Below are 25,715 nucleotides of genomic sequence, written 5' to 3' on the forward strand. Positions count from 1 at the left end.
AAACAAACAAATTAAAAAATTGTTGATTTTTACTACTGTTTTAATTATGTTTTACATAACAAAACTCAAATACATGTTAATAGCAATTGATATCTTGATACTATGAACGGCAATGATGTTATGGTATGTTTCGTGAAAGACTTAAATCTGTACAAATATTTCTTTCAACGAGCTTATACACCAAAATGCCTTTATTTTTATTTCTCAACATATTTTAATTTTTGGTGTCCTGGCATATTTTCCAAAATGCAATTCATTGACAAATTTAAACCTGAACCATCTTTTGCTTAGACCGTTGCTTTTGGCAATAATTAAGTAGTGATTTAGTATTTTTGTATGGAAGTCAAAATACTACTTTGTTTACATTTTATTATATATGACCTGATTTATTGTTAAACAATAATACATGAGTCAACATCAACAGGCATATGAATAATAAAAACAATGAATAGAATTAAAACAATGTTCACTTGACCATGAGAAAGCTAATTATTTTCTGAAATTAGATTAGAACGGAAGCATGAATACGCATGCATCCATTTGTTTAACGACAGCTTTTCATGAAAACTTTTTTTGAAAACTAATGGCGGATTTCGCGAAACCAGATTAAAAAAAAAACGTGAATATCAATTTTATTATCGCGTCAATTAATGTTCTAGTCTGATACATCTATTCCACATAAAAACAGACACCATATTTTCTGGAAAATCATCCAACTTCTCGTTTTAATGAAAATTTAAATTCCAATGTGTATATCAGTTTCAGTATTATTTTCACGAAATTTTTCATATAAAAATGCCGTTATCACATTCTATGCTCATCATTGGGTAAAATACTTTTGTTGCAGAAATTTATTGAACTCTGGGAAATTCTTACTGAATGTTTGTAATTTGAACAAGAAAGTTCACAAACTATGCTTAGAAGACGGGTAGGTAGGAAGGTATTTATGAGCAAAAACACTTACATGTATTTTTCAAATATGAATGTGAGCATATAATATCTTCTAAGTACTTAAGAGAAACATTTCAAGTTTTGGCTATTGACTTGCTCTCGAAATCATTTTATTTTTCTCGTTTTCTGATTATAAAATACATATAATGTAAAACCAATTCTCCATGAACTCCGTCACTGTCCGTTAATAGTTCCGAAGAGGGGAGTAATTGCTTTAGAAGTGTAGAAATTTCTCCCAGCGTTTACTTCCCCTGGTAAGTACAAACCATCATAAGACGACATGGAAAGTGGCCAAATTCGCCAATTAATGGCATTCGCATATTTTCAGCCCTTTCCGTCAAATGATTACGGGCAACATATCATATACATTTCTGTAATATAAATCTCCCCTTTAATAACAGCAATTTGTCAGAATATGAGTTTATAAATATAAAGTTGCAGCACATATCAAGTTTTTTTTTATATTCATCCACTGCAAAATTAATGAAGCTAACTATCACTGACAGACGGACAGCGGTGAAGAGGAAGCCTTTGCTCTAGATGCTGTCGCCATTTCCTTAACTCTCCGTTGCCTCTCTCTTATATCTGGCGTTTTTCTATACGTGTACATGAAAAGACAAAAGATTCAAATTTTAATTAATAATACTGACCAAACAAATGAATAAATACACACGTGACTTTCACTAGCAGCGGGGCATGACCTCTGTGAATAATTTAGATCATGAGCGGCGACAGATTGCCCATCTTTGTAGAACCACTTACCTCCAGTACACTTTTGCATGTAAAGCTTTATTACAGGAAAAGCTTAGCTCATTTCAGGTATTCAGCACACAATAATAAAAAAAAGTGTGAAATGGTATAAAATAGTACAAAACTATGACATTCAGATGACCACGGAGGTTACAATTAATGTAAAAATTAACCGTTATTTTCCTAGCAATAATTGGTCGTTTCTTTTTTGCAACGTTTTTCAAACATCTATAATTCAATGGGCATAATGGGGCATATCAAAATGTAAAACTTGACATGTCGTCTCGAACTGGAAGATATTTAGAATAATCATAATACGTGACAACGTTAATACTGAAATACATATGTAACATATTAGCTGGTGCCCATGGTTTCCAGATTTTGTATTAGTCATTCCTTAATTTGATTTCACCTAAGGTTGTCTTAAAGTTAAATAACGTGCAGAAAAAGTGTACAAAATATTGTTTGCAGAAATTATATTGATTTAATAGTTGCGCAAGAACATTGTCAAATGAGAACTTAATTGGTCGCTTAACGCACCAAAATTGAAAATATTGTACATAATTATGCTGTTTGATGTTGACAGTGCACGAGTAATTCATGCTTACCATGCATATGCTACTAACGTTCCGCCCATTTTCTTCCAGCACCGGCTTATGCTGAATTCATCTTTGAACTTATAAGTTATCATAAATCTATATATCAATGCATTTTTATGGTTAATACCGTCTGCTTGCCTGTTATAAGTTCGTAAATTGTTTTAATTCTACAATGGAAACGGGATGATTCTTAAAACAACATGATCTAACATGGAACTAACATGATTTAAATCCATTATTTTTTTATTATGAAACACATTTCTGCCGTATTTTGAGGAGAGAAATTGTAGTCATTACCGATGCTTAATGTGCCTTTAAATTTGACAATAATGGATATAGATACATACTTTTCAGCTTCTTTGGCTTTGCTTGACTGTTCTTTTAAATAATTGACGCACATTCGCCTTCTTGACGCATCGAAAAGCTTGTGGTCTACTCTTCCAGCTTTGTATTTGATTTCGTTTAGAGATGCCTCTTTCATTATCTCCGCTATAAGCATTGATTCTTCATCTGTATAGGACATCTGACAAAAACAAGGAAATTTATTTTTAGTGAAGAAGAAGAAAATTATCTTTAGAGAAAACAATGACATGGATCTTTAGAAGAGGACATGTATCTTTAGAGAAAACAAGGACATGTATCTTTAGAGAAAACAAGGACATGTATCTTTAGAGAAAACAAGGACATGTATCTTTAGAGAAAACAAGGACATGTATCCCTAGAGAAAACAAGGACATGTAACTTTAGAGAAAGCAAGGACATGTACATGTATCCCTAGGGAAAACAAGGACATGTATCTTTACAGAAAACAAGAACATGTATCTCTAGAGAAAACAAGGACATGTATCCCTAGAGAAAACAAGGACATGTATCTTTAGAGAAACCAAGGATATGCACCTTTAGAGAAAACATGGACTCTTATCTTCGAGAAAACAAAGACGTGACTTTGTATCCTTGAAAAAGGCGTCGTTGAAAATAGCAATAAGATTGCAGTTCGATGAGAATTTAGGTTCCACGTGAAGCAATGTAATTATTAATTTGGTATGCATTATCAATTGGTATACAATTTTTAATGTGCTTATATTCAAATTCATATTCAAAAGTTAATTGATAAGGTATTTTTTATCTTCAATCAGACCTTATTTTCATAACACACACATATATACTTCTAACTCAGGTCATAATGTAGTGTTCACTTTTACTTGTATGAAGTGAAGCTAGAAAGAAAACAAAAATACATTAAAACTTTGACAGAAATATTAAGTATACCCAAACTACTGTTACACAATGCGTTTCAACAATCTGGCTAAAGTTCAGATCTACTTAAGTTATTTATTTCATGTAATGGGTAGCGTTAATTAGGAGCTGATTTTTTTAATCAGATTGCGTTTCAGCTACACAAATCTTCGACAATTGAAAGAAAGTGGTACTCACAAACAGTGCATTTTTTTCTTTATATTCATATCATTTCAAAAAGTTAAAAAAAATTCTTATATTTACCAAATTCTGTGATTGTCTATTTTTCCTCTCTTCTTGTCTCTGTAGCAGTCTGGAAGGAACACTTACATGGCTCACACTGGGTTTCTCTACGTCAAAGTCAATAGAAAACGACACACATTTATGCTTTTTAACGTCCTCTAACGAAGAAACAGGTTTCATTTGTCGAAGCATTTTAATAAGTTCACAAGCTAAGGTGTAATCCGACTTTTAAATGTTTTTTATTTCTCCCAATCAACATTCAAGATCAGAACAGAAATATTTGCCGCTGTTTAAATTAACTTGTCATATAATTATATTTTGGTATATAAAAAAAGCTACAAAGTCAAAGAATAAAACATTCTTTAACAGAAAAACTGAAAATAAAATAATAAATGTTGATAACACTATGTAAGACATCATCAGCATTACCATAGAGATAAAATATAAACAGTACATTTTATTCCAATTGTTTATTTCTCAGTTTTTATCCATTATACAAAATTGTTCTGATTTACATTGCATTATATCAACCAATGTTGTTCGCAGTTTATATAGGGAATTTCAGTGTCATTTTTATTTCGTTTTCTTCAAATTAGTTTATAAATGATAATAATGATCATACATTTTTCGACGACTTGCAAATTATATAAATATTTTTTCTACAAACCTCCTATTACAGAAATTATCATGTAATTATATTGAACTTTTTCTTCTCTAAAGAAGAAAAAAAAATGATATAGGCATATAAAATTATTGAAACTAATAATTTTGTAATTAATATGTCAATATATAAGGTCCTTCAATGGTATATGATTCATAAGAAATAAGTTGCGAGAACGTTTCCCTGTACAGTATAATTCACAATAGTCCAAAATTCGATATTTTTTATCTCTTTTACCACGGACTTTAATATGACGGGAAATAGCAGACTAATATTCCGGATATAGCTATTGTACCGGTCTCTGTATTTTATTGACGATTGAATACTCTTCTAAATAGAGATTTACACCAACTTTCACGTGAAACTTTAAAATCAAAATAATTTAGTTAATTTTTACTTTTTCAATATAAGAACAAGATAAAATAAACAAAAATGGCAGAGGTTGTAAACGAAAGAATTGAGGACATGCTGCCAGAGTTGGAGCAGATGGAAAGAGTGAAATTATTCAACAAACACGAAATAAGGTACAGGTTCTATCACCTGATCACTAGTATCAGTCATTCAGTGCCTATAATATTTACCTGTAGGATCATACCTGTAGGATGATTCTGGGTTCTGAAGGGCTAAGCGCATTTTTAAGCCTCTCTTCTTTTGACAAACTTTCGCCACTACTTCATATTAGTCTCATAACTTTTATGTTTATTCATATACACTTATACATATTTCATCTTTTATCTCAGTCTTGTAGTTCTTTTTAACTTGCTTTTTACTGTTTCAAAATCGTAATCGATTACACTAAGCAGGCGCGTTGTCTGGGAATAGCTGTTAAAAACAAATATGTTTATTGGGTGCATTTGGGTATATTTGGGTATTTCGTGCCGCCGCTTGTGTCTATAAATTTGCACTAAACATATTTGTTTTTAACAGCTATTCCCAGACAACGCGCCTGCTTAGTGTAATCGATTACGATTATGAAACGGTGTAATGTAGATGTAGACTCTGTTAACAATGCTGTATAATTTTAACAGCATAATGTTACAATAACATTTTAAACTTTATATGGAGTGTCTCCGGTCCAGTGTTGATCTAGCTAAAATGAGCTTGATTTTAAAATCATGAACACTTTTTGAGTGTACTATATTTTTGGCAAATTATTCAATGTTTTAATTACACGTCATGAAAAATGATGCAAGCAATGAGTTGTTCTACTATGAGGCATTTCTATTTTCAAATTATGTCCCATTTTGATGCCGAGAAACTAAAAAGTTTTCGAAAGTACAGTCATCTAAGCCTTTAACAGTTTTTAATGTCTGATTCATGTCCCCTTTTATTAAATATGGATTCCACACAACATTTGCAAATTTAACATTCAGATGAATTAAAGCTGTATACAATTTAACAAAGGTGTATTCATCTAAAAACTCAAAGGACCTGTTAATAAGACCTAGAATACTGTTTGCCTTGTTAATCTTTGTAGAAATATGTTTACTAAATTTTAGATCTTTTTCAAAAATAACTCTTAGATCACATTCCTCTTGAGTATCTGATAGAGTCTCAAAACATTTAAAATTTGTAAAGCACAAGACCTTGTAGTCCAAAAAACATACTGATTGCCAGATAATAATTTATTTTCCTCAATATGTTTCCTTATGTGTTTTTCAATATCTTCTTCCAATGTTTTATACAATATTTAATTTCTTGAATGTATATAAATTTGCCCCCCCCCACCGCTTCCCCCGTTGTCAATGAGTAGAATCAGGCAGTAGGTTTAGGAGAAAAATGTAGTCTGCTAGCTTGTCTGACACAATAAGATGAAAATCGAAGAAAAGAAGGCTGTTAGAATGAATATATTTATTGTATTTACATCATGTCATGAAGGAAAATGTGAACTATTACTTGCAATAATAATAAATCGCTGATACAGGTTTTATATGTATGATGTCATGATGTCATAGCTCCATATCCATACAGATATTTAAAGGTATATATAAATGTGAGCTGCTTAAAACAAAACATTTGATTAACCCCACTCTTTAGAAGTTGTTGTTTTTTTGCAGACAAATTACAAGTAAAAGAAAGATATATGAGTATAAATTGAGGCGAAAACAGAAAGTGAAGGAAGACTACTTGCAGTACATACAAGTAAGTATGGATTTTATAAACAAAGTTCAATTTATAGTGACTTCTATGCTTGTTTAATTTTGTGTAATGTTAGAATAATTTTTAGCTTTAAATAACCATTTTTGATTCCATGATTAGATTTGATATTTGTTAGTACCAAAGGATCCTTTAAATTTAACATATTTGTGTATTTTAATGATTTTGTTAGTTAGAAATATTACACTTTTAATGTTGATTTTCAGTATGAAACTAATCTACTGGCTTTGATTAAAAAGAGAAGAGAGGTAAAGTATTATTAATGCATTAGACTATCTTATGTTTTATTTATATAAATAATTATTTGATTATGCTCTAGCTATCCATTTTGATATATCCAGTTGACCTTTTTAGCTTCCTAAAACATCATTCATATGGAAACTTGAAATTTAAATTAACATTGACCTTAATAGATTTTACGTATTAACACTTGAACATAAACATATTTTCTAGTGTATTTTAAATATTTGAACTGTTTTCTTGAGACATTTTCAATATACTGATATTGAATATACACAAAAATATTAATTTCTGAACACAAGGTTTCTCTCCTGGTTAGCACATCTTCAGATATGGAGATATAACATCAGATAAGTTGAAAGAAATAATTTATGTATATGTAATTAGGTATTTGATCTATGGCTTGTATTTAACTCTCATTGATTTTACTAGAACAGATTACACTTGGCCCTGTAGCACCTCGTGTGATCCTATCCTAGTAAAATTTACTCTGATCAAATACAAGTTCCAGATCAGTATCCTTTTATGATAACTCTATTATATGCACAGGATTATGATAAAGTATGTTAATTTTCATTCTTTTGATTGTTTTTGTTTCAACTATTGGTATTGTAGAGGTCTGGCTACACATTTAAGAAGCTTGAAATAGATGTGGCCATTTTACAGAGAATTCACAAACTGTTCAGGGTAAGTGAGGCATTAGGTTACCATTCATTTGATTGGTTCCGTATAAGCAAAGGTTAGAAATTGACCAATTTTACATTTCTTCAGGCATTAATTTCAATATGTTCTGGTATTTGGCCTACTCATATTTTGAATAGGCATCAGGAATTTATTTGATTTTCAACAGTTATATGTCTGACAACTTGCACATTATTTTAAAGGAGACACATACAATTTTGATAGTTCTTATATCTTTCTTTGTAAAGTACAAGTTTTAATTAATTTCTGAATTTTCATTTCAAACACTCAGATGCATCTGTTTACTTGCTAAAATAGTAAAAATACAAAAAATACCCCCCCCCCCCCAAAAAAAAAAAGAGAGAAGAAAATAACAAACAATTCCACCCTTGGTTGGTGTTACCATGTAAGAGAGTTTTAACATTTTGATTATCTTTGTTTGCTTTAAGGAACCATCAGTTATATGTGATTTACTGTTTTAATGAATTGCTTTCTGCTAAAATCTTGATTTTCTTTCTTTCAGTTGGCACTTTCCAGATTCCCTGTAAGTATACACTGTATCTTACTCATACCTCATTATTTACTTGTATTGCATAAAGCCTAATATATCTTGTTGTGAATAATAAATATAAGTGTAAGGGTGATTAGAGATTGTGTTAGAATAATTATTAAAGGGACTCCACTGGGTTTTATTTTTACATGACCTACTGGAAATATTTTTCTGAGATTTGTGCACCATTTGATGTAGGTCAGGACCAATAATTATGTTTTTGTTATATTTTTCAGGAGGACATCAAGTTATGGTTGACATATATTGCTTTTGCTAAACATAGGGTAAATTTATTTGTTTATTTTTGACTAGAATAATGTTTTAACTAGTATACCAGTACAGAGTCAGGCTTGCCAGCACATCTCTGCCATCTGAGATATGTTAGCAGTCAACCAACTTCATATAGACATCCTGATTTCCCCAATATTGTTAATGTTCATACCGGTACATTGAAGGTAGACAAGCCAGTGTAAGGCAATTTCAGCATGATTTTTGTTTATTTTCTGGGGGATAGCATATTTGTCTGATTCTATTACTGTCTAGCTATCAATATGGTATTAAAAAACCCCAGATCAAATAGATGTCAGTAATTATTCAAGTTTTATGTAATATTGTACAGGGTAATAAACAGTAATAAAAATTTATTTTAAAAAACACATTATGCCTAAGAAATCATTTTTTTTTAAAATTCTTTAAAAAGTCAAACATTTGTTTTATAATGTTTTAATAAGAAATTTAGAACATGTTAGATGTTTAACAACCAAAGAAAGTAGTTATGAATGTGCAGTTGTGTTTCTTAAAGGTACCAAAATGTTGGCAAAGTAGCATTTTGACTTCCATACAAATACGTAATCACTTTAATAATACCTACTGCCAAAGAGCAACAGAAAAAAAGATAGTTCATCTATATGGTCAATAAGTAACTTTTTAACCCTACTTTACGAGGTATATGGAGTGTTGTCCTACTCATCTTGGCATCGGCGTCCATGTCTGCTTCAAGATTTTAGATTAAAGTTTTTGTGCAGTAAAATATTTATTAGTCCCCTACCGGTTTACCGGAGGGGACTTTAGGTTTACCCTCCGTCCGTCTGTCTGTCCGTCCGTCCGTCTGTCCGTCCGTCTGTCTGTCTGTCAGTCCGTCCGTCAGTCCGTCCGTCCACAAAACTGGATCCCGCGATAACTTGAAAAGTACTGAAAATATTTTTATGAAACTTGATATATGGATAGATGGCAGTATGTAGATTATGCACGTCTTTTTCTTTTCTTCCTATGTTGAAAATTCTGGTTGCTATGGCAACACATAGGCTTAAAATATGGCAAATTTTACACATAAACTGGATCCAGTGATAACACAAAAAGTACTGGAAATATTTTTATGAAACTTGAAATATGGGTAGATGGCAGTCTGGAGATTATGCACGTCTTTTTCTTTTCTTCCTATGTTGAAAATTCTGGTTGCTATGGCAACAAATAGACTGAAAATATGCCAAATTTTACACATAAACTGGATCCTGTGTTCGCAAAAAGTAATAGAAATATTTTTATGAAACTTGTAATATGGGTAGATGGCAGTCTGGAGATTATGCACGTTTTTTTCTTTTCTTCCTATGCTGAAAATTCTGGTTGCTATGGCAACACATAGACTGAAAATATGGCAAATTTTACACTTACACTGAATCCAGTGATAACTCAAAAAGTACTGGAAATATTTTTATGAAACTTGATATATGGGTAGATGGCAGTCTTGAGATTATGCATGTCTTATCTGTTCTCCCTATTTTGAAAAAATATTGGTTGCCTTGGCAACAAATAGGCTTAAAACATGGCAAATATAACATTGTTTGTGATAAGTCAAAAAGAGCTGAAATTTTTTTATGAAATTGCATCTTTAATTCAAGAGTTATCTCCTCTTTAAGCATTTTGCTTTTAAAAATGTTATATTTTGGTAACAGGGATGTTTCAAATATTAACTTTAGAATGTCCTTCAGTCCGTCTGTCTGTCTGTTCATAAAAACTGTTTCCTGTGATCACTTTTAAAGAACTTTTCCAACAAATTTACTTAAAATATAGAAAAATTGAAACATTAGTGAATGGCCATTGGCCCTTCAGAATGTTGATGGGGTTCTAACCGGTAGGGGACTTATGGATTGCTTGCAATACTAATATAATTGCTTGTTTTACTATAACATCTTTATTTCTTAAGATATCAACTTCAAATTTCAAATATAAATTCCTTATCGTCAACCACATCTTATATGACAAGATTCTTAACTCAAAAGCAATATTGCCAGGATTATCTACCCTTGAACTTAAGAATTTTCCTTAAAAATGTTATTTTTTATTACAGTTTCTTTATAACCCAGAATATATGATGATCAAGTTTATCTTTTATATTCATGCAGTTTATATTGTTCTATTTCAGAAAGAGACATCAGTAATCAGCAGGCAATACAGTAAGATGTTGCAGGTTCATAACAAAAAACCTGGTTAGTTTAATAAATTCTATATCTAGAGCAGTCATCAATAGAGACAATATTGATGTATCGGTAATCAGTAATTGATACACATTTGAAAAAAATCAATAATTTTGATAAATTATTTAAATGGTTCTAAGTTATGAAAATTCACCCAAAACATATACAAAAGAAAGGTGGCCATGTCTAATGCTAAGCTGTTGTTACATAATGGACACATTTCATAGCAGTGATGACAAAAAGAATAAAAAATAACAAAATTGAGCAGTAGACATGATAATCAATTTTACTATTTGAATGCTGATGACATTGTACAATAGTGTGATTAAGACAGTACACAGTAATGTTGTGTACCTCAAATTTTTGTCTTGTTTTGATAAATTTTGTTACACTTATACTAAGGCACATGGTCTAAAATCTTTTTCTTAATTTGAAATACAGAATTGTGGATTGCTGCTGCTAAATGGGAGTTTGAAGAAAACAACAATGCCGACACTGCTAGAAGTATGTTACAGAGAGCTCTAAGATTTAATGAAGAGTCTAAAAAACTCTGGCTGGAGGTATGTATTGTTGTTTTTTAACTTCAAAAGTTATGGTGCCTTCTGGAACAAATGGCACAAGTTATGTAGAAACAAATGGCACAAGTTATGTAGAAACAAATGGCACAAGTTATGTAGAAACAAAAGGCACAAGTTATGTAGAAACAAAAGGCACACATTTTGTAGAAACAAATGGTACAAATTTTTTGAAGAAACAAATGACAAAGGTAATTTAGAAACAAATGACACAAGTTTTGTAGAAACAAATGGCACATGTTATGTAGAAACAAAATGTATATATAAGTTATTTAGAAACAAATGGCACATGTTATGTAGAAACAAATGGCACATGTTATGTAGAAACAAATGGCACAAGTTATGTAGAAACAAAAGGCACATGTTATGTAGAAACAAAATGTATAAGTTATTTAGAAACAAATGGCACACGTTATGTAGAAACAAATGGCACAAGTTATGTAGAAACAAATGGCACAAGTTATGTAGAAACAAATGACACATGTTATGTAGAAACAAATGGCACAAGTTATGTAGAAACAAATGGCACAAGTTATGTAGAAACAAATGGCACAAGTTATGTAGAAACAAATGGCACAAGTTATGTAGAAACAAATGGCACAAGTTATGTAGAAACAAATGGCACAAGTTATGTAGAAACAAAAGGCACACATTTTGTAGAAACAAATGGTACAAATTTTTGAAGAAACAAATGACAAAGGTAATTTAGAAACAAATGACACAAGTTTTGTAGAAACAAATGGCACATGTTATGTAGAAACAAAATGTATAAGTTATTTAGAAACAAATGGCACATGTTATGTAGAAACAAATGGCACAGGTTATTTAGATACAATATTCTTTCTCGCTAGATTTCTTAGATTTGTGTGATACAAGTACTGTTTTATATTTCAGTATTACAGATTTGAGCTGATGTTTGCAGAGAAGGTAAGAAATGTTTAAAATTGATGTGATTGTTGAAAGGGTCTTAAATGCTTTCTATCATTAATTGGTCTAAAAATACGAAATATTCCAATGTCTCCATCACTTATCAATATATTAAATGCTGAAAATTTGTATATCACTTGTGTAGGCTGAGAGTTAAACCACTAATAATGAGGACATATGGGAACCTGTAAAGGAGTGTACCATTGATATATTTGTTTTGGGCAGTTATTTTGATTGCTTATATTTTTGTCATGATCTATATTCATGCTTGCCAATATGGGTGTCCATGGCTGATTGATTAAGGTCATTGACTGCAAACCACTTGCCCCTGATTGCTGTGGGTTTGAATCCTGAGAGGGACATTGGATTCTTTCATGTGAGGAAGCTATCCAGCTAGCTTACAGAACATTGGTGGTTCTACTCTGGTGCCTGTCTGTGCCTGCAATAATTGAAATAATGCATGTAAGGCTACTGAGATCTTATTCCAATGGTAAAGGTGAAAAGTCGCCATATGGCTTATTACTGTGTTGGTGCAACATGACGCCCCCCCCCCCCCCCCAAAAAAAAAAAAAAAAAAAAAAAAAAATAATAAAAATAAAAAAAAAATAAATAAAAATATATGCTTGCCAGTATGGTTTATTCAGATGGGGGAGGCTGAACCCAAAAACATACAGTCATCATTTCAAATCATTTATCAAAGAACCTAGAACCTATATTCTTCTTTTAAAGAGATAATGAGTATAACTTTGGAAAAATCAGGAGCCACTTATTAGATTTATGAATTGTAAGTTTCTTGCATATTCAGCCAAGAAATTGATAATTATCTGTAACAAAATAGATTTGTTTAGTGTTTTACCCTTAAAAGTACCATGTTTTATATGCTGTATATAAGTTCAGTAAAACAGCTTTCAGATGATTTGTGATTGAATTGATACTATATTCTGTAATTTTATTCATAGATGAGAAAAAGACGTGAGTTGCTAGGTGACACACTTGAGGAGGAAGATGAAGTATCCGATGCTACATTACAGGGTCTGGCAGCTACAGTAGTCTACACTAATGCTATGCAAACTATTCCAGGTTAATATTTTGTATGGTCATTTGAGCTGGGTCTACTTCAGATTTTTCATAATGCTTTGTGTCATTCACACTTTGGTGTTAAGTTAATTTAATCGTATTTATATATTTATGGATATGTCATCTAAAGCTTAAAACTTTATCCTTTGTAATAATATTATTAGAGTTATATTTTTGTCAAACATCTTTGAAGATAGAAAACAGCATCCTGCTTGTTGAAGAAGTCACATAATAAAATTAAGTCCAACCTTGATTATTCGATTTGCCACTGACTGAAAATTTGCTTTGAATAATGGATGGGTTCAAATAATTAAAATCTGATAATAATAATAATAGACGACAATTACTTAACGTTGACCAAACGTCAATTATAGCAAAAATATGTTTACAACACACTTGTTTCCAGTAATCAGTTGAGAAAAATGAATGTACAACAAAAGGTGTGTGAAAATAAATGTTTATTATGCCCCCATTTCGAAGAAAAGGGGGTGTATTGCTTTGCACTTGTCGGTCCGTCGGTCCGTAGACCAAATGGTTTCCGATCAATAACTAAAGAACCCTTAGGCCTAGGAACTTCAAACTTGGTATGGTGATAGGTCATGACCAGTAGATGACCCCTATTGATTTTGGGGTCAAGGGGTCAAAGGTCAAGGTCACATTGACCTTGTAAGCAAAAACTGTTTTCGATCAATAACTAAAGAACCTTAAGGCCTAGGAACTTCAAACTTGGTATGGTGCTTGGTCATGATCAGTAGATGACCCCTATTGATTTTGGGGTCAAGGGGTCAAAGGTCAAGGTCACATTGACCTTGTAAGCAAAAACGGTTTTCGATCAATAACTAAAAAAATTTAAGGCCTAGGAACTTCAAACTTGGTATGGTGATTGGTCATGATCAGTAGATGACCCCTATTGATTTTGGGGTCAAGGGGTCAAAGGTCAAGGTCACATTGACCTTGTAAGCAAAAACGGTTTCCGATCAATAACTAAAGACCTTTAAGGCCTAGGAACTTCAAACTTGGTATGGTGATTGGTCATGATCAGTAGATAACCCTATTGAATTTGGGATCAAGGGGTCAAAGGTCAAGGTCACATTGACCTCTTGGGTAAAAACGGTTTCTGATCAATAACAAAAGAACCCTTAGGCCTAGGAACTTCAAACTTGGTATGGTGATTGGTTATGACCAGCAGATGACCCCTATTGATTTTGGGGTTAAGGGGTCAAAGGTCAAGGTCACATTGACCTTGTAGGTAAAAACGGTTTCCGATCAATAACGAAAGAACCCTTAGGCCTAGGGACTTCAAACTTGATATGGTGATTGGTCATGATCAGTAGATGACCCCTATTGATTTTGGGGTCATGGGGTCAAAGGTCAAGGTCACATTGACCTCTTAGGTAAAAACGGTTTCCGATCAATAACTAAAGAACCCTTAGGCCTAGGAACTTCAAACTTTGTATGATGATTGGTCGTGACCAGCAGATGACCCCTATTGAGTTTTGGGTCAAGGGGTCAAATGTCAAGGTCACATTGACCTTGTAAGTAAAAACGGATTCTGATCAATAACTTAAGAACGCTTAGGCCTGGGAACTTCAAACTTGGTATGGTGATTTGTCATGACCAGCAGATTACCCGTATTGATTTTGGGATCAAGGGGTCAAAGGTCAAGGTCACATTGACATTGTAAGTAAAAACGGTTTCTGATCAATAACTAAGGAACTTCAAACTTGGCATGGTGATTGGTCATGAGCAGCAGATGACCCCTATTGCTTTTGGGGTCAAAGGTCAAGGTCACATTGACCTTGTATGTTAAAACGGTTTCCGATCAATAACGAAAGAACCCTTAGGCCTAGGGACTTCAAACTTGATATGGTGATTGGTCATGACCAGCAGATGACCTATTGATTTTGGGGTCAAGGGGTCAAAGGTCAAGGTCACATTGACCTTGTAGGTAAAAACGGTTTCTGATCAATTAACTAAAAACACTTAGGCCTAGGAACTTCAAACTTTGTATGATGATTGGTCGTGACCAGCAGATGACCCCTATTGAGTTTTGGGTCAAGGGGTCAAACGTTAAGGTCATGACCAGTAGATACTTGTTAATTGTTTGATCACTGGGTCAGAAGTCATGCATAATAACCTTATCACATGACTAATTGGCTGCTGAAAGGGGGCATACATGTTTTACAAACATATCTTGTTGATAATGAAGACATAAATACATGCATTTATTCCACATTAAAGAAGAAATCACATAAGAAATAAATGTGAACCTGATTTAATTTTATTTCTAAAAATACTATATGGGGTCTCTTGATGTATTTAAGAAATTGTTTTTGTGTGATTTTAAAACTAATCAAAAGTATGTTTATATGCTGTTGACTTACGGCGATATTGAATGAATGTAAGTTTTAGACTAAATATATTAAACAAGTTTAATAGAATTATATTATGCGAGCCTCTGGCAAGCATGATACTGTTTTATTCAAGAATTTCAATTTATGTAGTAACCTACATGAATATGATATGAGCGGCGCTATGACAAAACAAACATAATGGGTTTGCAACCAGCATGGATCCAGACCAGCCTGCGCATCGGCGCAGTCTGATCAGGATCCATGCTGTTCGCTATCAGTTTCTTTACTTGTAATTGGGTTTGTAAGCCAACAGCATGGATCCTGATCAGTTTGCGCGGATGCGCAGGCTGGTCTGGATCCATGCTGGTCGCAAACGCATTACGTTGGTTTTGTCATGACACGGCTCATATTCTTTTTGTCACATATTCAAAATAAGAATAGTTTACAAAAAAAAAATTCATGAAGTGTTTTTACGCTATGTTTGTGTCATGCAAATGGCATTGTTATTACACAAGTGTTATCTTGTTTTTGTTAAATGGCTTTATTACACACTGTAACTCATTGGTTTATGTGATAATTTAGTGAATGAGTGTAGGTTTAATACTAAAGTTATTGAACAAGTTGAATAATATTGTTTAATTCAACGAGTTCAATAAATTCAGTATTAAATCAAGAGGAATATAATATTTTATTTTTCACATATTCAAATTTAGAGTGTTTTACAATTTAAAAGAGTCTTTTTTCATTGACGCACCTAAAGTGTAATGCGAACATTAGCGTGCTTTAACTCTATATGTTAACATATAGCTTAAATGATGTCACTCACATCAAAGTGTTATTACACTAGTATAATATTGTTTTTATTACGTCAAAATATATGCACGGCCGTGCAATACCATATTTATGGAGTCGCAAAATCGGCACGGGTGTGTGATAAATAGCATTATTACACTTCTGTGATAAATACATTTTCTATTTCAGATGATGTACATTTTCTTCTATCATTCTTACCTATATGTCAGCTGTTTGACTTCACCAAGGACCAAGAAGAATCAATTGTAGAACAGTAAGACTATATTCCTTTTTCTAGATCACATTTTAGTTGTCAAATATGTACTTTGCAAAACAAGTAGAGCACTATTCTAGGCTTTTTTTTGTCCCCCGCCTTTTCGAAGAAAAAAGGGGGATATAGAAATAGGCTCCGTCCGTCTGTCTGTCTGTCCGTCCGTCTGTCCGTCCGTCACACTTTCGTGTCCGGTCCATAACTTTGTCATTTATGAAAGGAATTTGAAATAACTTGGCACAAATGTTTATTTAATATAATAAGACGATGTGTCATGCGCAACAACCAGACCCCTACCTCCAGGGTCAAGGTCACACTTGCTCATTCAAGGTCAAAATTGCCTATTTGAGGGTATATGTCGTGTCGCGGTCCATAACTTTCTTATCTATGAAGGGATTTTGTAAATACTTGCCATAATTGTTCACAATAATCAGACGATGTGTCATGCGCAAAAACCAGTCACCTACCTTCAAGGTCAAGGTCACACTTGGAGGTCAAATATTAACATAGTCTGTTACAGGGTATATTTCGTGTCCGGTCCATAACTTTGTCATTTATCAAAGGAATTTGAGATAACTTGGCACAAATGTTTGTTATAATAAGACGATGTGTCATGCGCAACAACCAGACCCGTACCTTCAGGGTCAAGGTCGTACTTGTTCATTCAAGGTCAACATTGTCTATTTGAGGGTATATGTCGTGTCAGTCCATAACTTTCTTATCTATGAAGGACTTTTGTAAATACTTGCCATAATTGTTAACAATAATCAGATGATGTGTCATGCGCAAAAACCGGTCACCTTCCTCCAAGGTCAAGGTCACACTTGGAGGTCAAATACTTACATAGTCTGTTACAGGGTATATTTTTGTGTCAGGTCTATAATTTTTTCATAGATCAAAGGATTGTGAAAATACTTTGCACAAATAGTCACTATAATAAGAGGATGTGTCATGCGCAACACCTGCATCCCTCCCTCCAAGGTCAAGGTCACACTTAGAGGTCAAAAATTTACATAGTCTGTTATAGGGTGTATATTGTGTCGATCTAGAACTTCTTCATAGTTCAAGGGATTTTGAAATAACTTGGCACAAATAGTCACAATAATAAGACGTTATGTCATGCACAACACCTGCTCCCCTACCTCCAAGGTCAAGTTCACACTTAGAGGTCAAAGCTTAACATGATAGATTTTTAAATTCCGTGTTTCATTTTATTTTTTTAACAAATTTATTGTTACATTTGCAAATCTAGCATTGATCATAATTTTGGACTGAATGTCCTGAGATCCATACCTCAATCTTTTGAAATAGCACAATTTTATGCTTCATATAAAACTCCCGGGGCGGGGGACGTTGGTAACTCTGTTACAAATTCTTGTTCATCAACAGATACTATCACATGCATTTTTAATAACCTTTATTTCCACTGCTGTAAAGTCTCCTTTTCAACAGTGGTTCTACTCACTTACCTTTTAGTGCCTGAAATAGTATATGGAAGGGCACCGGACCTGATAATCAAAGTTAAGTTTAGTTCTATTATTTAGTCAAAAGTGATGTTTCAATGTGGATATATATAATATATAGTGAAATTTATATTTGCAAAATGGTTGTCATGTTGTTATATAAAATACAGCAGAGCTACAGTGTTATCAGCCATTTCACATGAAACTTTCAACACAAATTCTTTACACATACTATTCTTTTACTCTTTCTTATTCAGACACTTACTTACACCAGTTAGATACATGTTCTGTTCATACCATTATGATGTGTCTTGTTTAAAGATGCCCATTGCATGATTTTTTTTCTGACCATTTTTTTCCATCACTCCTTTGAAATATGTTCACAATGTAACAATGTTATAGTTTTTAGACATGAACACATGTTTTTATATATTTTTTTGGTGAATTTTAATGATTTTTAGATATTTAATGAATTTGTTAAAATTATAGAATTTTACAAATTGTACATTGATTATTGATCTTCAGAAAAATATTGATGATACATTTATATCGTTTCCATCAATGACAACTTCACTTTCAATAGAAATTCTTTACACTTAAAATTCTTTCACAGATACTTAGTAAGCCTTCTGGTACAAAGTAGTTCTAAAATTCTGCCTTTACGGTGTACATATATAAAGTATCATCATACCTAATTATTTTACTTTACAGGTTACGAGAACATTACACGGACAAACCTATAGCCTGGGACGCTCTCGCTAGAAGATGCTTGGGTAGAATAAATCAGGAAAATGCCAGTGGTCTGTATATTTAACATACTGTTTATGCCCCCGCCATGTAATGGCCGGGGCATATAGTGTTACCCTGTTCCGGCCTTCCGTCCTTCCATCATTCCGTCCTTCCGTCATTCTGTCCTTCCGTCATTCCGTCATTCTGTCATTCCGTCATCATCAGTTTCCGTTCATTATCTTAGTAACGGTTGCACACATTCAACTCAAATTTGACATATGGATATGTCATGAGAAAATACAGGTCAAGTTCGAATTTGGTCATGGTTCGATGATTTTTGGCAGAGTTATGCCCCTTTTACTTTAAAATAAAATGAAATTTTCAGTTTCCGTTCATTATCTCCCCAACGGTACAACACATTCAACTCAAACTTGACATATGGATATGTCATGAAAAAATAAAGGTCAAGTTCGAATTTGGTCATGGTTCAATGATTTTTGGCAGAGTTATGCCCCTTTCACTTTGAAATAATATGAAATTTTCAGTTTCCGTTCATTATCTCCCCAACGGTACAACACATTCAACTCAAATTTGACATATAGATATATCATGAAAAAATACAGGTCAAGTTCGAATTTGGTCATGGTTTGATGATTTTTGGCAGAGTTATGCCCCTTTCACTTTGAAAATAATATGAAATTTTCAGTTTCTGTTTATTATCTCCCCAACGGTACAACACATTCAACTCAAATTTGACATATGGATATGTTTTTGGAATGCCCAGGCCAAGTTTGAATTTGGTCATGGTTCAATAATTTTTGGCAGAGTAATGCCCCTTTCACTTTGAAAATAATATGAAATTTACAGTTTCTGTTCATTATCTACCCAACAGTGTTACATATTAAACTCAAATTTGACATATGAATATGTCAAAGGAAGGCGCAGGTCAAGTTTAAATTTGGTCATGGTTCGATGATTTTAGGCAGAGTTATGTCCCTTTCACTTTGAAAATAATATAGATACATCTTAGGAATAAGCAGTTTTAAGTTTGAATTTGGTCATGGTTCAATGATTTTGGACAAACTTATCTTTCTTGAATGTTGGAAAAATTTTGAACTTTCAGTTTCAGCACTCATACTTTTGTGGAAATGTATGTAGCCATTATTTTGGCTACAAATATGAAATATGCTTTTTTCAAAAGGTTAAGACTGAATAATTTCAGTGCCTTGAACATTGTATGAAAATGGTTTGTGTTAACATTGAACAGTTTTAAGGGCTTTGAACTTAAAATTAAAAAAATAATTTGTGCAAACAAATTTGGAACTAAATATTATAACATCTGAAATTTTGGCTGCATGCGGGGGCATCCGTGGCATGATGACACATTTCTAGTTTTATTATATGTTATTGATTTTTGTGAGTAACATATTTTTCACAAAATATGACTACTATCATATGGTCTGAAGTTTGCTATATTTACAGGTGATTGTAATGAGTTTGAATTGATATTATTAGGGGCATCCATGGCTCCCCACTGCTGTGGGTTCTGATCTCGAAAAGGACTTTTGATTCTTTCATGTGAGGAAGCTATCCAGCTAGCTTATGGTTCTACTTAGATGGCCGTTTGTGCCAGATTTAAGGCAAGGAAGGGCCCCTGAGGTCTTCCACCACCAGTCAAGCTGTGAAACTGGAAAGTTGCCATGTGATCTATACTGTATTGGTGTGACGTAAAACCCAACAGAAAAAAAATACCTCCAGTGCAGACCAAGATAAGCTAGTACACATGTGCCCTCTGATCATGGTCTGCTCTCTTCCCTATTTAGTCAGTATATTTTTTGAATTTTTCCTAAAAATGACCAATGGTTTGTTTAGATTGAAAGATTGACCATAGTCCATTTAAGTTATTTTAATTTAGTGCAGTAAGGAGTACTCAAAGAATGAATGAAAATGAAAAATGTTTAGTTGTTTGATTCCTATGCATTGCTTTCACAATGGAGTTAGAATTTTAATGTTCATTTTTAGATATTTTTAGAGTATTGAGATTTTAGAATATACTTTAGCTCACTTTATCCATCTTAGCTTTAAACAGGTTGTTGAATATAATTTTTGACAACAAAACATGTAATTGAGCAATATTTTAAAACTGCCAGAAATTGCTTAAATTTTGGCTTCAAGAATGCCATTGTACCTTGGTCGACACCCCTGCTTATCAGTTCTTTGCAAAAGTAAAGGCAACTAGTACTGGTAAACTGCTTGACAGTCTGCCTAGGAACAATGGGGTATCTGAACTGTGCTATGGTAAATTCAGTCTGGCTTACTGTTGTGATCTAGAGTGAAACCTACCAACACCAGTTACACCACCACCATCAGCTTGGGGATTTCAAAGTGTTAACATGTATTTGAGCCGCGTCAAGACAAAACCAACATAATGGGTTTGCGACCAGCATGGATCCAGACCAGCCTGCGCATCCGCGCAGTCTGATCAGGATCCATGCTGTTCGCTTACAAACCGTATAGCAAGTAGAGAAACTGATAACGAACAGCATGGATCCTGATCAGACTGCGCATCCGCGCAGGCTGGTCTGGATCCATGCTGGTCGCAAACCCATTATGTTGGTTTTGTAGTGACGCGGCTCATTTAGTCATTTAAATCATTTCTTTTGTACTAAAATTCTACCCATGCAGATTTCAAGCCATCAAAAAAGTTTTGAACTAATATCTGTCCAATTCATGAGTGATCAGTAAACATAAAAGGTAAGTAGGTAATTAAGCATGGAACCCTGAGTTATCAACATACTGTCCTATATGTCTGTAATGATCTTTGATAATTGATATTTTATGTGAAGCAGAGAAATTTTAAACTGAACATTGCATGTGTTGTTGAACTGTGTCAAAGATATTTAAGTTCAACTTCTGCATGACCACATATTAAAAAATATTCAGGGAAGGGCCCACGATAATGTTGTTAGAACTTTTGGCCCAACCCTTTTGTATGTACACTTGATTATGTCTGTAAAATTATGAAATTGTATATTGTGTGTATATTTATACAATAAAATATTATTAAACTAAAAAAAATATTCAGAACACGTTGATAATAGAGGTATGTTGATAATACAGATGTTGGGTATTTTAGTGATTGTTACCATATATTTAAAAAAAATCTTTGTGAGTGCGTAACTTAAATGATGACTATAAGGACAATGTAGCTCCTACTTATTACTGATAGCCTAAGTAGCATAGTAAGCATCTACATCACATGTGGGATGTGATGGGGTTGATTGATATTCAGATGACATCACACCAAAGATGTCAAAAAAATGGTTACAGTACCCCTGAACTTGGTAGTTAGTATTAAAAGGATATACTGGCCTATTAAAAGGATATACTGGCCTATTAAAAGGATATACTGGCTGTTTTCCTCGTAATCACATGTGGGAGGTCATGGGGTTGATTGAAGTTGGCATTACATCACATCAAAGGTGGTACCAGTACTCCAGTACTTGGAAGTTAGTGTGAAAAGTATATCCTTGATTTCTTCTCATACCCTTGAACTTACCTTGAGGCGATGTGATCCATCAGTGAGGGACCAAGATGGAACACATCACCAGAAATTTATAGTTGAAGGATTTTGTATAATATTTAACTAGTATTGTATTTAACTAGTGTTGTAGTTAATTAGTATCACATGAAATAATATCACATAATGTTTTATGTATACAGGTGGGGAAGATTCAGAGCTGATGTTTCACAAGGTGTATGAAGAGGCAGTGAACACTGTACCATCAGGTTAGTGCTGATATGTATTAGGCTTTTACAATCATATACAGTCAACCTTGTCAGTAATAACAGTTGTATAACATCAGTAATATAGTATGAAGATGTCAGCTAAATTATATATTTAAACATTTTCAAAATACTAGAATGTCTTGAAGTAAAGTTTGTCATTGTTTAGAGATGACCTTTATTCACCAGTTTGTATATTATATTTCATCAGTCGTGTATATACAAGTTTGACAGTACATAATAGCTAATTGGGCAGGTGCTCACAATTTTGGCAGTACATAATATTTAATTTGGGCTGTATTTACAAGTTTGACTGTATATGATAGTTAAATGGGCCTGTATTCTTAAGTTTGACTGTACATAATAATCAGGCCAGTATTAACTAGTTTGGCAGTACATTATAGTTTAAAGGGCCTGCATTTACAGGTTTGACTGTACATAATAGTTAAATGGGCATGTATTCACAAGTTTGACTGTATATAATAGTTTAACGGGTTTGTATTTACAAAGTTGACTTATATATTGTACTTAAACAGTATGTATAGATTTAACTATATATAAAAGTTAATTGAGTCTCTGTTTACAGGTTTTACTGTATGTAATAGTTAATCTCGCTTGTGAATAAATAATGTGGCCTGTATTCACAAGTTTGCCTGTATATAATAGTTAATGTGGCCTGTATTCACAAATTTGCCTGTATATAATAGTTAACCAGGCCTGCATTTACAAGTTTGACTGTATATAATACTTATACAGACCTGTTTTTACAAATTTGACTGTATATAAAAAGTTAAATGGACTTCCATTTATCGGTTTGACTGTATATGCTAGTTTATCTGACCTGTATTCTCAAGTTCGACTGTAAAGAATAGTTGAATAGGCCAATCTATTAATTTGCCTGCAAAATATAGATAACCTGGGCTGTATTCACAAGTTTGACTGTATATAATAGTTAACATGGCCTATATTTACAGGTTTGACTGTATGTAATAGCTTGTAGATAGTTTTAGGAAACGTTTGATAATGTCTATTGTAATGAGTTTTATATGTATACCTGCTGGAAGTTATAAGATTGCACTTAGTGAATTTTGTTGAGCATATCTCATTGTAGAAATGGTAATTTTTGTTGATTATTATCAAATGTAATGTGTTTTTAGAAGTGTTATTTCACCTGAAAACACTTCAAGTTGTGAATGGTTTAGGTTTTGTGAAAGCTAACATAACCATAGCAATTGTAATCTGTAACATAAAAGTCTTACAGAGATGGGATCTTAGAAGGTGCTGCAAATAATTTTGTGAGGGAAATGAGATAAAGTTTATGTAGAGATAACTATGTATAGAATGGGATATAAAGATTGGTTTGGCTTATCTCCCTTTATTATAGCGCTAACTGAGTAGTCTAAATATCACTAGTGGATATTAAAGAAAGAGAAAAATGGAGATACAGAAAAACCTGTGTAATAGACCATTACAGAATGAAAATCTTATTTAAAAATGAGCCGCGTCACGACAAAACCAACATAATGGGTTTGCGACCAGCATGGATCCAGACCAGCCTGTGCATCTGCGCAGTCTGATCAGGATCCATGCTGTTCGCTTACAAACCCTATTACAAGTAGAGAAACTGATAGCGAACAGCATGGACCCTGATCAGACTGCGCGGATGTGCAGGCTGGTCTGGATCCATGCTGGTCGCAAACGCATAACATTGGTTTTGTCATGACGCGGCTCAAATATTTGTAATTACTGACCATCATTGCACATACCAAATGTTATGATGCAGTTCAAAATAGCCTTTTTATAGAGACCATCATTCTGTCATCTTAATGCATTTTCCGATCTCATGAATGGCCTTAGTGCACAGGTATGACTATAGTTGTATGTATAAGAAATTTTAACATTTTAACTTAACTTTACTGAAAGTTAGTGAGTCTTCTTTGGCACCAGCTTTTACCTGAAATAATGTGTGGAGGGGCAAGCTAAATCTCACTTCATCAGGAAAGATGGAAATAAATGTAGCCATTATATGTCATCTTATTGCTGTAATGGGTTATCTCCATTAAGTTACAATTGGAGTTAACCTATTATTGCACTAAGGTGACAAAATGTGCTTTTACAGTGCCATAGTGACTTAAAACACAAAAATTTATTGAAATTGTTGGGGACTATTTTTTCCCAAGACAAGTGAAGGAGGATGTCTTATATGACACAGTAGACACAGCATAAAAGAAGGAGAAGCTAACTGTTAACCTATCCCCAGGAAATGGTGTGTAACAAAATATCAGTAGTTTCTGATGGTTGAATGATTTGTTATAGATTGAATAGCTTATTGTTTTGAGAAATGATTAGCCTGGTGATTGTTATAGATAAAATGTAAAAATAATGATGTTTAAGTGAAAAAATGCATCTTTTGAAAAATACCGAAATAACTGGCCATTCTTTTAGCAGATGTAATTTCCTTTCTGCAATGTGAATTATTAGAAAAGAAAAGTTTTGAATAACATTCTGTTCTCTTGAAATGGGTAACTTACATGAAAGTTTGATATTAAGTTTATAAAATAATTTAATAACTCAGCGACTGTTATTTATCAGTTAACCAATGGTTATTATTGCTTATAAATAGAATCTGGTTAAATAAATAAAATCTGGTTAAATTAGGAAGTATATATACTATTTTAAAGTATTTATTTTCATAGATGTTAAAAGTTTTGATGAATTTTTGTAAAATGGTTATATTACAATGATTAATGTGAATGTATATTTATCACTGGCCCCTCATGCCTGATGCAGGTTTGAATCCCTAGATTCTTTATGTGAGGTTAACATTCTTTATTTGAGGTTAACATTCTTTATGTGAGGTTAACATTCTTTATGAGAGGTAAACATTCTTTATGTGAGGTTAACATTCTTTATTTGAGGAGGCTAACCAGATAGATCACCATGGTTGATGGTTCTAATCAGAGCCTGAACTAAATGCATGAACAGGTACCCAAATTATTCCTCCACAAATGAAGCTGAAAAGTCATAATAATATATGCCTTATAAAATTCACATTGTTGGTGTGACTTAATAATCATCAAATAAAATGGAAATAATTGCAATTTCAGAGTGCTTAGTTTTCTTTTGAATTTGTAACTGGTGTACAACAATGTTTGTTTGCTGTTTACAATGTTTAAAAAATTTTATAACTTCATAGAGC

At 33.0% G+C, this 25,715-nt stretch overlaps 2 protein-coding genes across 2 annotated transcripts; one reads left to right on the plus strand and one right to left on the minus strand.

Annotated features, from left to right (window-relative positions):
- Positions 1 to 323: 323 nt before the first annotated feature.
- Positions 324 to 4,090, minus strand: LOC132746970 (uncharacterized). The gene is made up of 3 exons (XM_060736262.1): positions 3,801 to 4,090; positions 2,648 to 2,823; positions 324 to 1,547 (listed from the first exon to the last, which is right to left on the minus strand). Exons 1-3 carry the CDS (start codon positions 3,969 to 3,971, stop codon positions 1,448 to 1,450), a joined length of 447 nt encoding a protein of 148 aa, XP_060592245.1. The 5' UTR covers positions 3,972 to 4,090; the 3' UTR covers positions 324 to 1,447.
- A 669-nt stretch (positions 4,091 to 4,759) lies between these two features.
- Positions 4,760 to 22,548, plus strand: LOC132746984 (U3 small nucleolar RNA-associated protein 6 homolog). Its single transcript, XM_060736282.1, has 13 exons — positions 4,760 to 4,964; positions 6,498 to 6,582; positions 6,804 to 6,845; positions 7,453 to 7,524; positions 8,042 to 8,062; positions 8,305 to 8,352; positions 10,491 to 10,554; positions 10,984 to 11,102; positions 12,012 to 12,044; positions 13,004 to 13,124; positions 16,457 to 16,541; positions 18,713 to 18,801; positions 22,454 to 22,548. Exons 1-13 carry the CDS (start codon positions 4,873 to 4,875, stop codon positions 22,522 to 22,524), a joined length of 942 nt encoding a protein of 313 aa, XP_060592265.1. The 5' UTR covers positions 4,760 to 4,872; the 3' UTR covers positions 22,525 to 22,548.
- Positions 22,549 to 25,715: the final 3,167 nt, after the last annotated feature.

This window comes from Ruditapes philippinarum, unplaced genomic scaffold (assembly GCF_026571515.1).
Source record: "Ruditapes philippinarum isolate M1 unplaced genomic scaffold, ASM2657151v2 ctg85_1_1_1_1, whole genome shotgun sequence".
NCBI lineage: Eukaryota > Metazoa > Mollusca > Bivalvia > Venerida > Veneridae > Ruditapes > Ruditapes philippinarum.

Excerpts from the sequence above, each read along its gene's own strand:
- LOC132746970 (XM_060736262.1), bottom strand. The coding sequence starts at position 3,971 with ATGCTTCGACAAATGAAACCTGTTTCTTCGTTAGAGGACGTTAAAAAG. Across the intron at positions 2,824-3,800 it reads ATAGACAATCACAGAATTTG|ATGTCCTATACAGATGAAGA; the intron begins GTAAATATAAGA and ends TGTTTTTGTCAG. Across the intron at positions 1,548-2,647 it reads AAAGCCAAAGAAGCTGAAAA|AAAAACGCCAGATATAAGAG; the intron begins GTATGTATCTAT and ends GTACACGTATAG.
- LOC132746984 (XM_060736282.1), top strand. The coding sequence starts at position 4,873 with ATGGCAGAGGTTGTAAACGAAAGAATTGAGGACATGCTGCCAGAGTTG. Across the intron at positions 6,846-7,452 it reads TGATTAAAAAGAGAAGAGAG|AGGTCTGGCTACACATTTAA; the intron begins GTAAAGTATTAT and ends TTGGTATTGTAG. Across the intron at positions 13,125-16,456 it reads TGCTATGCAAACTATTCCAG|ATGATGTACATTTTCTTCTA; the intron begins GTTAATATTTTG and ends TTTCTATTTCAG.